The sequence below is a fragment of the Ciconia boyciana genome, chromosome 15 (genome assembly GCF_034638445.1).
Source record: "Ciconia boyciana chromosome 15, ASM3463844v1, whole genome shotgun sequence".
Classification (NCBI taxonomy): Eukaryota; Metazoa; Chordata; class Aves; order Ciconiiformes; family Ciconiidae; genus Ciconia; species Ciconia boyciana.
Window position 1 is genome coordinate 1,944,018 of NC_132948.1, and position 12,652 is coordinate 1,956,669.

Genomic DNA, 12,652 nt, shown 5'->3' on the forward strand with positions numbered 1-12,652 from the left:
CACGTAACGTCACGATGTGAGAGTGACAGCGTGACGTCATGTGTGACATCATGTGCGACGTCCCCCCACCACGCTGCTGGCGCTGGTGTCCCATGAGGCCACGGGTGGGGATGCAGGCGCAGGGCAGGGACAGCCCCGGCTGCCGCAACACCCCCGGGGGTGCCCCGTGCCCCCCATCCCCCCCAGCACCCTGCCTGGCCTGCCCACTGCTGCCTGCTGCTGCCTGCTGCTGCCCACTCCTGCCCGCTCCTGCCTGCTGCTGCCTGCTGCTGCCCACTCCTGCCCATTCCTGCCTGCTGCTGCCCACTCCTGCCTGCTGCTGCCTGCAGGCCCTGCTGCCCTGCCTGTGGGCACCCGGCCTCCTGCACCCCAGTGGGTGCTGGGGGGCTGTGGCGTGTCCTGCAACGCCTGCGTGGCATGGGTGGGTGTCCCATGGGTGGCATAGCGTGGGTGGGTGTCCCACGAGTGGTGTGGCATAGGTGGGTGTCCCATGGATTGCCTGACATGGGTGGGCATCCCGTGGGCGGTGTGGCACGGGCAGGTGTCCCACGGGGTGGGGTGGGTGTCCCGGCGGTGGCGTGACATGGGTGGGTATCTCGGGTGGAATGGTGCGGGTGGGTGTCCCACGGGTGGCACGGCACAGCCATGCGTCCCCTGGGTGCCCCTGCAGGTCACCGCAGCCCATCTCCCCGTGGCCCCCTCCCACCCCACTGGCAGCCCCAGGGACGCCCCGTGGGACCCCACCGCCGTCCCCAGGCCACCCGCTGTGGGCAGAGGGGACCCGCTCCAGCCGCCCACGTCCCCATGGCAGCACCCAGCCGCACCCACGGGTGCCCGCTTCGCCCGAGGGGGTCCCCGGGGCACTGAGGGATGCTGCAGGACGCGTGTTCAGGAGGCGTTTAATGACCTCGGGGGTCCCAAAGCAGCGGGACAAAGCGTGCAGTGCGGTGGGGTCCCTGCCCGGGGGGGTCCCCACCGCTGCTCCCCCCCCCGGAGCCCCTTTCCCAGCACGGGGGTGGCTGTGGGGGGCTCAGGCCGGGGAAGGAATTAAGCACCCCCAAAGCTGCACCTTGGGGTGGGGGCAGAGAAGGGGCAGGGGGCCCTGGCCCCCTTTGCCCCCCGGGGGGTTCAAGCAGCAGCGAAGGGGGCAAAGCGTGGAGGGGGGCCGGTGCCGTGCCACCGGCTAGCACCAAGTGCCCTGTGGGGCCGGGGGACACGGGGGGGTGACCCCCATCCTGCCCCCCCCCCCCCGGGGCGATGCTCCTGCCCATACCGGCACGGCGGCAGGCGCAGGGTGGGGGGGTGACAGTAGGGGACCCCCCCTCAGGCTCCGTCACTGCTTGCCAGGGGACCGGCGGTGGGGGGCCACGATGCGGTAGGGGGGCTGGCCGCTGCCACGCTTGCTGCGGGGGGGCCCGGGCGCCGCAGTGCCGGGGGGGCCGCTGCCCGAGCCGGGCTCTGGTTCTGCAGGGGGGAAAGGGGAGAGGCGTCAGGAGGCGGGGGGGTGCCAGACACCCCCCCCGGCCCCCCCGGAAGTCACCCTGGCATCAGGTGCTGTGGGTGGGGGTCCCCTGCCCCACAGAAATGGGGTTCGTCGTTCCCCGCCCACGCGGCAGCACCGAGCCCCACGGCTCCGGCTGTCCCCAGGGACCTGCATGCTGGGACACGAGGACCCCCTGGCTGGCACCCCTGCCTGGCACCCCCGGCCGGCACCCCGAGAGCCAGGGCCCCCCCTGCAGGAAAGCACAGCTGGAAAGTGGAGGCAGAAGGGGGGGGAGGGAAGAGGGTGGGGGGCACCCACCACCCCCCAGCTGGGCACCCTGGCATGGCCCCTGCTGGCCACCGAGGTCTCCTTTGGGCCAAGGGGGGAGCCAGGGGCTCCCTCCACTCAAGAGGAGCTCCAGGGGCTCCCTGGGTTGAAGGGCTCCTCCAGGGGCTCCCTTCATCCTTGGGGAGCCCCGTGGTCTCCCTTGGTCCAAGAGGGGCTCCATGGTTGTCTCTCTCAATCCAAGAGGGGCTCCATGGTCTCCCTTGGTTCGAGAGGGGCTCCAGGGGCTCCCTTGGTCCAAGAGGGTCTCCATGGTCTCCCTTGGTTTGAGAAGGGCTCCATGGTCTCCCTCGATCCTTGGAGAGCTCCAGGGGCTCCCTTGGTCCAAGAGGGGCTCCATGGTTGTCTCTCTCAATCCAAGAGGGGCTCCATGGTCTCCCTTGGCCCTGGGGGGCTCCGGAGTTTCCCTTGGTTTGAGAAGGTCACCATGGTTTTTCTCAATCCAAGAGGGTCTCTATGGTCTCCCTTGGTTCGAGAGGGGCACCATGGTGTCCCTTGGTCCAAGGAGCTCCAGGGTTTCCATTGGTCCAAGAGGGTCTCCATGGTTGTCTCTCTCAATCCAAGAGGGTCTCCCTTGGTTCAAGAGGGGCTCCAGGGGCTCCCTTGGTCCAAGAGGGTGTCCATGGGTCTCCCTTGGTTTGAGAAGGGCTCCATGGTCTCCCTCGATCCTTGGAGAGCTCCAGGGGCTCCCTTGGTCCAAGAGGGGCTCCATGGTTGTCTCTCTCAATCCAAGAGGGTCTCTATGGTCTCCCTTGGTTCGAGAGGGGCTCCATGGTCTCCCTTGGTCCAAGGACCTCCAGGGTTTCCCTTGGTCCAAGGAGCTCCAGGGTTGTCTCTCTCACTGCAAGAGGCACTCCATGGTCTCCCTTGGTCCAAGAGGGGCTCCATGGTCATCTCTCTCAATCCAAGAGGGGCTCCATGGTCTCCCTTGGCCCTGGGGGGCTCCAGGGGCTCCCTTGGCCCAAGAGGGTGTCCAGGGGTCCCCCTTGGTTTGGGAAGGGCTCCACTGGCTCCCTTGGTCCAAGAGGGGCTCCATGGTGGTGTCTCCCAATCCAAGAGGGTCTCCATGGTCTCCCTTGGCCCTGGGGGGCTGCAGGGACCTGCTCCCGGGGGCTCCAGCCCCCCATGCTCCATGCCCCGCTCCCGGGGAGGGCACGGCCCACCCAGCTCATGCGGGGAGAGGAGGAGGGAAGGCAGCGCGGTTACCTGGCCAGATGATGGCTTCCAGCAAGGTGACCCTTCTAGCCAGGACCTCCAGCCGGGCCTGCTGCCGCAGGAGGGTTTGGAAGCTACTGGCCTGGGGGAGAGTGAGAGAGCAGAGCAGAGCGCGCGTTCGCCCCGCGGCGGGCACGGCCCGGGGGGCATGGCGTGGCGTGGGTGGCATAGCACGGCGTGGGTGGCGTAGCGTGGGTGCAGCCCCGGCGGGCGGGGGGTGCCGGTGCGGGGGGGGGGGTGCCAGGTGTCCCAGGAGGGTGCTCCTCCTGGTCTCAGAGGGGTGCCGGGGGCTCCCGTGGCCCCAGGGGGATGCGAGGGGCTCCCCCATCCCTGTGGGTCCGGGGGGGGGCCGGGGGTCCCTTGCGCTGACCCTGCGGCAGCCACAGCTGCCTCGATGTCCCCGGCAGCGCCCTGACGGGGACACTGCTGTCCCCTGCCCGGGCAAGTCCCAGCAGGGCGCTCCCTCTGCCACCCCCAGCACACCGAGCCCCTGGACATGTGGGGGGGACACGTCCCCAACCTGCCCGGGGGGCCACCAGCTTGTCCCCAAGACGGAGACTGTCACGGGTGTCCCTGCCCGAGGTGGGCACCCTGGGCAGTGCCCGGGGGGGGGGTCCTGGGGGGCCCAGCCGTGGGTGCAGGCAGGGGGTGCCCCGGTGGCCCTCGCCCTATGAGTGGTCCCCAGTGCTGGCCATGATGCCACAGCGTGGGTGATGATGGCATGCACGGCTGATGACATCACACCGCAGCCAAGACGGGGCCGACGCCTTGCCCCGGTGCCCGGCCCCGCCGTGGCGGAGGGGAGGGGGTGCCGAGGGACCCCTCCCCGCAGCTCCATGACGCCAGTGAGCCAAGGGCCACCGTGACGTCATGGGGGCCTGGTGACCTGCTGGCGGGGATGGGGGCCACCCCATGGAGCGGCGGCCACCCGGGGGTCCCCGTCCCCTCCCGCGGCCCGGGCTGGCCCCCCCCTACTCACCGTAGAGCCCAATCATTGTTTCCAAGATTAAAACCCTCTCCGCTAAAATCTTCAGCGCCTCGCGGAGCTGGTGCAAACCCTCCCCCTGGGGAGAAGAGAGGGATGGGGGTGAGGGGGGGCCAGACCCCCGCATGGCCCCGGGCCACCTCCCCTGGGGAGGGCATGGAGGGGACACGTGTATCCCCCACCTCCTGGCACCCCCCGACTCACTGTGACACCGGAGGAAGGAGTGAGGGTACCCCTGGGGGGGGGGGGGTGTCACCGGCCCCCAGCCCTACCCCTGGGGGGTCTGAGCCCACCCTGTGCCCCCCTGTGCTGGGGGGTCCCGGGGGGGGCTGGCTCTGCACCCCATCACCCTGCCCAGGTGCAGCGGGGGGGCCGTGCTGATGCTGTGACCCCCCCACAGGAGGGGGCAGCGTGCAGGGGTGGTACCCCCCTGCTCCAGCATTTGGGGGGGGAGGGTGGGGACAAACAAGCACAGCCAGGGACCCCCATTCCATCACCAGGGTCCCAGGGATGGGACATGGCACTGGGCGCAGCTGGGGACGCCCATGCCACCGCTGGGGTCCTGGGGATGAGACATGGCACTGGGCAGCACTGGGGACCCCCACGCTGTCACTGGGGTCCCAGGGACAAGACGTGGGGGAGAGCAGGGGAGGGGGCTGGGGGTGCCCCCCGCGCCCATCACCGCCCCCCCAGCACCCACGGGTGGCCGACCCCCATCAGTAGACGTGTCCCTGCTCCTGTCCCCGGTGCCACCCGCCACTCACCCAAGTGCCCTTCTCGCCCGGCTCGCCCCTGGGGCCCGGCTCGCCCTGAAACACAGAAAGGAGAGGGCCTGGCAGGGGGGGGCACGGGGGGCTGCAGCCCGGGGGGGCCCAACCCAGCAACGTACCTGTGCCCCGTCCTGGCCACGGCTGCCTGGGTGGCCCTGGGGACCCTGGTGCGGGGGGAGAGCCAGTCAGCACCTTGGGGGGGCACAGCCGGACCCCCCACGGTGCGAGATGCTGGTAGACCCCCATCTCACCCCCCCAGCTGAGACCTCCCCAACTCGTGTCACGGTGCTGGGCTGCGGGGACTCACCCTGTCTCCCTTCTCCCCAGGGGGGCCAGCAGCTCCAGGTGCCCCAGCTCTACCCTGCACAAGGACAAGGCGGGTGCCATCAGCTGCGGGGGTCCCCGGGGGCGGGGGGGGGCTCAGCCCACCCCGTGCCACCCCCCCACCGGTGCTCCCAGCACTTACGTCAGGTCCTGGGGGGCCGGGCGGCCCGATGGGGCCCGGGGGGCCGGGGGGACCTGCAAGGAGAGGGGGCACAGATCAGATCAGCCCTGGCAGAGTGCCCCACACTGGTGTGCCCCCCAAAAGTGGTTGGGGGGTAGGGAGGGGGGATCACTCACCCATCGGCCCCATGGGTCCGGGGGGTCCAGCAGGACCCACGATGCCCCCGGCTGCTTCGGTGAAGGTGTTGGAGAGGAGCGGGTCCCCTGGGGGGGGGGGGGGGGGGCATGGATGGTGGGCAGGGGCCAGACCCCCCCGGGGCCCCCAGCACCGCCCGGCTGGGCAGGATCTGGCCACGCTGCTCCCACGCAGACCCCGGGTCCCACCCGCCCCTGCCCACCCGGGACCCCGCAGCCTGCTCCCCACGGCCGGGCTGCCCCTCCAGCCCCATCGCCGGAGCAGGGGTGCTCTGCCATGTACAGCCCCCCCCAGCCCCATCCTTGGGGTGAGCGCGGGGAGGGGACCCCCCCCACCCCAGCCCCTCCTTACTGGGCTCGGCCATGCGGGGTATCGCTGGCCCCACGGGGGCAGGGGGACCGGGGGGGCCGGGGGGGCCGGGTAACCCCTTCTCTCCAGGGAGCCCCCTGGCTCCATCCCGGCCAGGCGGTCCTGGGGGGCCGGGGGGACCTGCAGGGAGGAAGAGGAGGGTGAAGATTGGGGGGGGGCGGGGGGGGGTGGTGCCTGTTAAACTCCCGATGCCTGAAGCTGTGCAGCGCTGGAGCCCTTCCGAGCCCCAAAACCGCTGCACGGACCCCCCGAGATCTGCCCGCCAGCAGTGGGGATGCTCGGCCGGAGCCAGGCACTGGGTTGGGACCCCCCGCCCCCCACCGGGGCTCCCCGTGCCCCCTTACCTGGCGGCCCCGTTGGCCCCTTCACCCCGGGAATGCCTGACGGTCCCCGTCCTCCCGCGTCTCCCTTGGGGCCGGGGGCCCCCCGCCAGCCGGGTCTCCCTGCAGCCGAGCAGCATGCTCAGGGGAGCACCCCAGGGCCAGCCCCTCGGTGGGTGCCCCCCACCCACGCCTGGTCCCCACCATCGCACCCCGGCACAGCTCCTCGCTGCAGCCCTGGTGCGGGTGGGGAGAGCATCGGTCTGGGGGGTGCACCCCAAAGGCAGCAGCCCCATGCTGGTGCCCCCATCCTGTCCCAAACCAAAGCACTGGAGGCGGGGGGGACAGGGACAAAACCCTTCAAGCCCTCCCCAGAGCTGGCCTGGTCCCCACGTGTGGCTCGATGTCACCGCCGTTCCCTGGGGACAGCTGGGGTGGGGCTGCAGCCCGTTCCCCCAAGATGAGGGGCTCCAAGAGGGGGGTTCCCCAGGTGCCCCCCCCAATATTGACAACACCCAGATGTTTTCCTGGGGAATGGCACCGCTGGTGCTGCCAGGCGGCACTGCCACCACTGCCGGTGCCACAGGATGTGGCATTGCCACCGCAGGATGCGGGTGGCTTGGGAGGGGGTGGGGGGCAGCTGCCTGCGCTGCCTGCCTTACCATCATCCCCGGGGCTCCCGCGGGCGGCTGGAGACCCCCAGAGCTGCCCGGCCTCCGTCCCCCTGCCCAGGGTGCTGCCTTTGGGTGCCGGGGAGGTGGGGGGTTCGGCCACTGACAGCTGGGCTACCTGGCAAGGAGACGGGAGGGTTGGGTGCCGCAGCAGGAGAGACCATAAGGTGGCCCCCCCTCCCCGGGCTCCTTGTGGCCCTCAAGGGGTGGCCGGACCCGGGGTTGGTGGCACGTTGGGGGGCTCACCTGTGCCTCGAGGGTGGCGAGCCGGGCTGTCAGCTCCCCGACGCGGCTGCAGTTCAGGCACCCTGCGGGGGGAAAGCAGGGGGCACGGGCGGTCGGGTGGGGGGCACCCACCCCTCTTTCACCCACACTGATGCAGCGTGTGGTGGCAAGGGGGGGGACCCACCTGAGAAAGCTGTGGGGCGCAGGGGGGGCCGGCGTGGGGCAGCGCTGGGGCGCCCAGCGTCCCGCAGGGTGAGGAAGGCTTGAGCCTCTGCCGAGGGAAGGTGGGGTCAGGAAGGGGGCACCCCCCGGCGCATGGCCTCTGTTGGGAGACCCCCAAGGGCCGTGGGGGGCCAAGGGAAAACCTGCTGCCCCTCACCCCAAAATAGGGGTGGGGGGTGTGCAAGGGCTCCCGCTGCTTCTGACTCATTCTCGCTCCTGGTGAGCCTCGGAGCCCCAAACCCACCCACGTCCCCAAGCCAGATCCCCCCACTCCCACCCATGGTCCTGAACCAGACCCCCCCCAAACCCACCCATGACCACACACTCAAACCCCCCCAACCCACCCCCTAACCCTGAGCTGGACCCCTGCAACGGTCCTGACACCCCCCCCAAACACCCCTATGGCCCCCAGTGAGACCCCCCAGCCCCAGCTCAGGGGTGGCTTTGGAGGGGGCCACCGCCCACACCCACGACCCATTGTGGGGTCCCAGCACCCCATCCCCACCGAGGGACTCTGGGGACAGCGGCTCGGGGCCACCCAGCGTGGCAGGAAAGGGGTGTCTGGAGCAGAGCCGGCAGCATCGTGCCCCCCCGCTCTGCACCCCGCCCCGGCACAGCCACCGCCATGCTGCAGGGGACAGCCAGCGCCGCCCTAAGCGGGCCCAGATGTGGGGCACCCGGCCAAGCACGCATGGAGCAGCAGGAGGAGGAGGAGGAGGAAGAGCCCCCCGCCTCCCCCCGTGCTGCTGCCACCCAGCTGGCTCCGGAGCCCCTCGTGCCAGCCACTGTCCTGCAGGCCCTCGGTGCCACCCCGCTGTCCCCAGGGTGCCCCCACCCCTGGGTGCCACCTGCTCACCCTGCAGCCCCGGGATCCCCCCATGCCCCGCAGAGCTGGGACCGGGCTGGGAACCCACCGCCGGGGTCCCAGGGGAGAGGGAGGGAGGAGGAGATGGGTGACGATGGGGACAAAGAGCGGCCGTCCCCGGGGAAGGAGGCAGGCGGGGGCCAGCTGCCGAGGCGGCAGCACCCGTCCCGCCATGCATGGCACAGCCTTGCACCCATTCATCCACCCGCGCGCAGGCAGCTGCCCACCCGCCAGCCGGCCGCACGCAGGGACAGCGGGCAGGCAGCCATCCCTTCGCAGGCACAGCCACGCACCCACCCACTCAGGAATGTCCGTCTGTCCGTCCATCCGTCCACACCCCATCCATCGATCGGCTTTTCCAGTTATCCCCCCCCGGGCACAGCCAGCCAGGCATCCATCTGCCCACCCACCCCTGCAGCTACCCATCCAGCCGAACGTAGGGCCAGCCGCCCAGCTGCCCACCCACCCACCCACAGGAGTCTCCTTCCATCTCTCTGCTCACCCACTCATCCACCTACCCACCCATCCACATGCAGGGACATCCACCCACCGACACAGGGACATCCAGCCATCTATCCACTTGTCCATTCATCCACCCATGGGCACAGCCATCCAGCCACCTACCCAGGAACATCCACCCACCCACCCACCCACCCATTCACCCACTCAGAAGAACATCCATCCATCCATCCACCCACCCACAGGAACATCCACCCACCCACCCATTCACCCACACAGAAGAACATCCACCCATCCACTCACCCACCCACGGGAACATCCACCCACCCACCCATTCACCCACCCAGAAGAACATCCATCCATCCATCCACCCACCCACGGGAACATCCACCCACCCACCCATTCACCCACCCAGAAGAACATCCATCCATCCACCCACCCACCCACAGGAACATCCACCCACCCACCCATTCACCCACCCAGAAGAACATCCATCCATCCACCCATCCACCCATGGGAACATCCACCCACCCACCCAGAAGAACATCCATCCATCCATCCATCCACCCACCCACCCACAGAAGAACATCCTCCCTCTCTCCATCCCTCCCTCCCTCCCCCACCCAGAGGAACATCCCGCCAGCCATCCCTCCCACCCACACACGGGTCCACCTCCCCCTCCAGCCCTCCCCACCCCACCCTGCCCATCCCCACCATCGATGCCGACAGCCGGGGGGGGGGCCACAGCCCCCTGGGTGACACCACCCCACGCTGGCCGTGGAGAGGACCAGAAGCCCAGCTTCCCACGGCCGTGCCGGCCCCCACCTTCCTCGCAGTTGGCCCCGGCGTGCCCGGGGCAGCACCTCCACTCCAGCGCCGTCAGCGTCTTGTAGGCCACCCTGTAGACGGGCCGGACGATGGTGCGGTAGCTCCTGGCGCAGAGCAGGGCAGCACTTTCAGACCCATCCCGGCTCTGAAGCCCCGGGGCGGCGGAGCACCCCGGGGTGCTGGGGCGGGATGCCGGGTGCCTGCTCCCAGGGGACCCCGGTGGCACCGCTCACCTGCCCCCGGTGCAGGCCAGGGGCCAGCGGCAGCCCTGGAAGACCCGCTGGAGGAAGGTGCCGTTCTGGACGTGGCACGACACTGTCCGGGTCACCGTGTAGGAGCACCAGTTGCTGGAAGGGAAACCGCCGGTGCCGTCAGCCCTGCCCGGGGGACGCCGCGGGGCTGGCGGCGGTGTCACCCGGGGTGTGTGTGTGTCCCCACCCGCCCCAGGGGGTCCTGTTCCCCAAATTACCCTGTGAGATGCCAACCCCCAGCTTTCGGGGTGCCCACAGAGGACCCTCCCGGGCGGGGGCTGCCCCGGCACGCCGGGGGGAGCTGGGGCCCCGCATTCCTGCCGCATTCCCGGCCTGCATGGCGCTGGCGCCGGCTGGCCTGGAGCGGGGCCCGGAGCCCCCCCCTGCACCCCCGGCCCACCCCGCACAAAGGCTCCTTTCTTCGGGCGCCCGCCTGCCCCACGCCAGCTCCTCGTGCCAGGCTCTGCCCACCCTGCCTGCCCCGGGCATCCCCCCAGCCTCAGTTTCCCCCTGCAGAAGGAGGGGACACCAGTCCCAAAACGCCAAGTGCCCCCGTCCCCGCCAGCGGGGCAGGACTCGCTGTGCCCTCCCGAGCCACCAACTCTGAGGCTGTGCAATTTGGGTCAAAACCCAAGCTTTTTGGGACCGCCACAGTGCCGCACAGCTCCTGCAAGCAGGGAGGCGGTGGCGGCGGGGACGAGTGGGCGCCGCGGGGGGACAATTGTCTGGGAGGTGCCGGGGGGGGGCACAGCAGGGTGGCACAGGGCTTTCCGGCCGGGCAGCGTCCCAGGCGGGCCCCATGCCAGGGCCACGAAAGCACCGAGCCCGCTGGGGCTGTCTCCACGCTTCTGCTGCCGCCCCGCGATGCCAAGCAGGGGGTTCCGGGGGGCAGCGGCACCTCCGGCCCCCCTACCCAGGGTGACGGTCCCCGGCATCGTCCCCCGCCCTGGGCGGGCATCCAGCCTCCCGGGCAATGCTCCCCGCGCACGTGGGGATGGCATGGGTGCCGCGTCGGGATGCGGCCACGCCGTCTCGGGGCGAGGGTGCAGCAGCGGTGCCAGCCCCAGCTGCGCCGGGTGCCCGCGGGGATGGGGACGGGTCCGGGCCTGCTTCGCCTCCCGCCTGGCAGAGGGAGGACGCGGGGGAATGCCCGCCCGGGGAGCGGGGCAGGAGCTGGCGGGCATCGGCGTGCGAGCACTCGCATGGCCCAGCCTGACCTGGCCCACCCGTGGCTGGGCCGGCACTCGTGCACCGAGCGGGCCCGGGCTCTGCTGCCGGGGCACCCACGCACCTGGGGCAAAGCCCACTTGGGGCTTGGCTCCGAATCCCACCCCCCCTTCCCAAAAGCAGCCTCTTGGCTTTGTGCCCCCAGCCTTGGGACCCCAGCGATGCGTTAGCCCAACGGGAGGGATGGGGCGGGGGCTCGCGGGCCCCCCAGTGCCAACGGCGGGTGCTGGGTCGCGGGGATCCGGGGCGGGGGGGTGGGGGGGGGGGGACACGGCAGGGTGGTGCCAAGGCGCCGGGGGCTTCCTGGGCTTGGCCAGGAGGGGAAAGGGAAATGAGGCAGCTTCTGCCCGTTGCCTCACCGACCCGAGCGGAACCGGGAGGTCCCGGCAATCCGGTGCCGGAGCCAGAGCCAGAGCCAAAGATTTCCTGTAAACAACCCCCCTGCCACCCCCGCGCCGCTCCGCCGGGACGGGACTGTGGGGACAGGGACCACAGCCCCCCGGCCCGGGCAGTGGGCTGCCCCGGGCCCCACCGCCTCCCAGGGACGGGCAGGACCCCGGGGCCGGGGCCGCTCACGCCACACCAGCCCCAGTAGCCCCAGTAGCCCCAGTATGTCTCAGCACCTTGCTAGCCCTGGTAGCTCTGATAACCCCAGCAGTGATGCTAGACCCAGCAAGTCCTGCTAGCCCCAGTAACCCCCCAGTAAGACCCAGCAAGTCCTGCTAGCCCCAGTAACCCCCCAGTAAGACCCAGCAAGTCCTGCTAGCCCCAGTAACCCCCCAGTAAGACCCAGCAAGTCCTGCTAGCCCCAGTAACCCCCCAGTAAGACCCAGCAAGTCCTGCTAGCCCCAGCCCCAGTACATCCCACTAGCCCCAGTAACCCCCAGCCCCAGTAAGTCCAGCTAGCCCCATTATCCCCCAGTAAGCCCCCAGCAGCCCCTCAGCCTTCCCAGCCCCGGTAGCCCCACCAGCACGGACCAAGCAGCCCCTGCCCTGCCGTCCCCAGCGGCCGGTGCCCCCCGGCACCCGGTGCCCCCCGCGCCCGGTACCCGCTGCACCCCGGTACCCGCTGCACCCCGGTACCCGCAGCCCCCGGGACCCGCAGCCCCCGGGACCCGCAGCCCCCCCGGGACCCGCAGCCCCGGCGGCCTGGAGCCCCCGGTGCCCGATGCCCCCGTGCCCAGTGCCCGCATCCCCATCTCCCCAGTGCCACCCACGCTCCGTGCCCGGAGCCCCCCCGGTGCCTGCGCTCCATCCCCCGGTGCTTCCCACGCCCGGTGCCCCGGTGCCGGTACCTGCGGGCGGCGGGCTGCAGCACGGCCGGGCTCCAGGAGCCGGCGGCGGGCGGCGGCAGCAGCAGGCAGCAGAGGCACAGGCAGAGCCCCAGGGGTACAGGCAGGGGCAGGCAGCGGCGGCAGGGCCCCCGGCCACGGCCACGGCCACGGCCCGCCATGCCGCTCCGCGGGGCTCAGCGTGGGGCGGCGCTGCCCGGGCACCGGCACCGGCACCGGCACCGAGCGGGGCGGCGGGAGGGGGAGGGGAGGAGGAGGAGGGATGAAGGAGGAGGAGGAGGAGGAGGAGGAGGAGGAGGAGGAGGAGGAGGAGGAGGAGGGACCCCCCGCCCCTCCGCCTTCCGCCCCGCCGGCGCGGGGGTCCCGCAGGCGGCACGGACACGGGGGGGACGGACAGACACACAATTTGGGGAGGGGGCGGACACACGGCGGGGGGGGAGGATCGGGGGGGCCCGTGGAGGTCCAGCCCGGGAGACCGGGGGGGC

The 12,652-nt window shown here is 71.2% G+C and overlaps 1 protein-coding gene across 2 annotated transcripts; it reads right to left on the bottom strand.

The window, feature by feature from the left end:
- Positions 1 to 1,149: 1,149 nt before the first annotated feature.
- EMID1 (EMI domain containing 1) lies at positions 1,150 to 12,389 on the bottom strand. 2 transcript variants are annotated; one of them, XM_072880162.1, is made up of 15 exons: positions 12,171 to 12,389; positions 9,631 to 9,744; positions 9,395 to 9,501; positions 7,208 to 7,294; positions 7,045 to 7,106; positions 6,790 to 6,916; positions 6,152 to 6,250; positions 5,790 to 5,927; positions 5,420 to 5,506; positions 5,265 to 5,317; positions 5,106 to 5,159; positions 4,918 to 4,962; positions 4,793 to 4,837; positions 4,023 to 4,107; positions 1,150 to 1,464 (listed from the first exon to the last, which is right to left on the bottom strand). In XM_072880162.1, exons 1-15 carry the CDS (start codon positions 12,326 to 12,328, stop codon positions 1,334 to 1,336), a joined length of 1,392 nt encoding a protein of 463 aa, XP_072736263.1. In that variant the 5' UTR covers positions 12,329 to 12,389; the 3' UTR covers positions 1,150 to 1,333. The 2 variants fall into 2 exon arrangements, with proteins under 2 accessions (XP_072736263.1, XP_072736264.1); XM_072880163.1 differs by lacking the exon at positions 1,150 to 1,464 and adding an exon at positions 3,085 to 3,125.
- Positions 12,390 to 12,652: the final 263 nt, after the last annotated feature.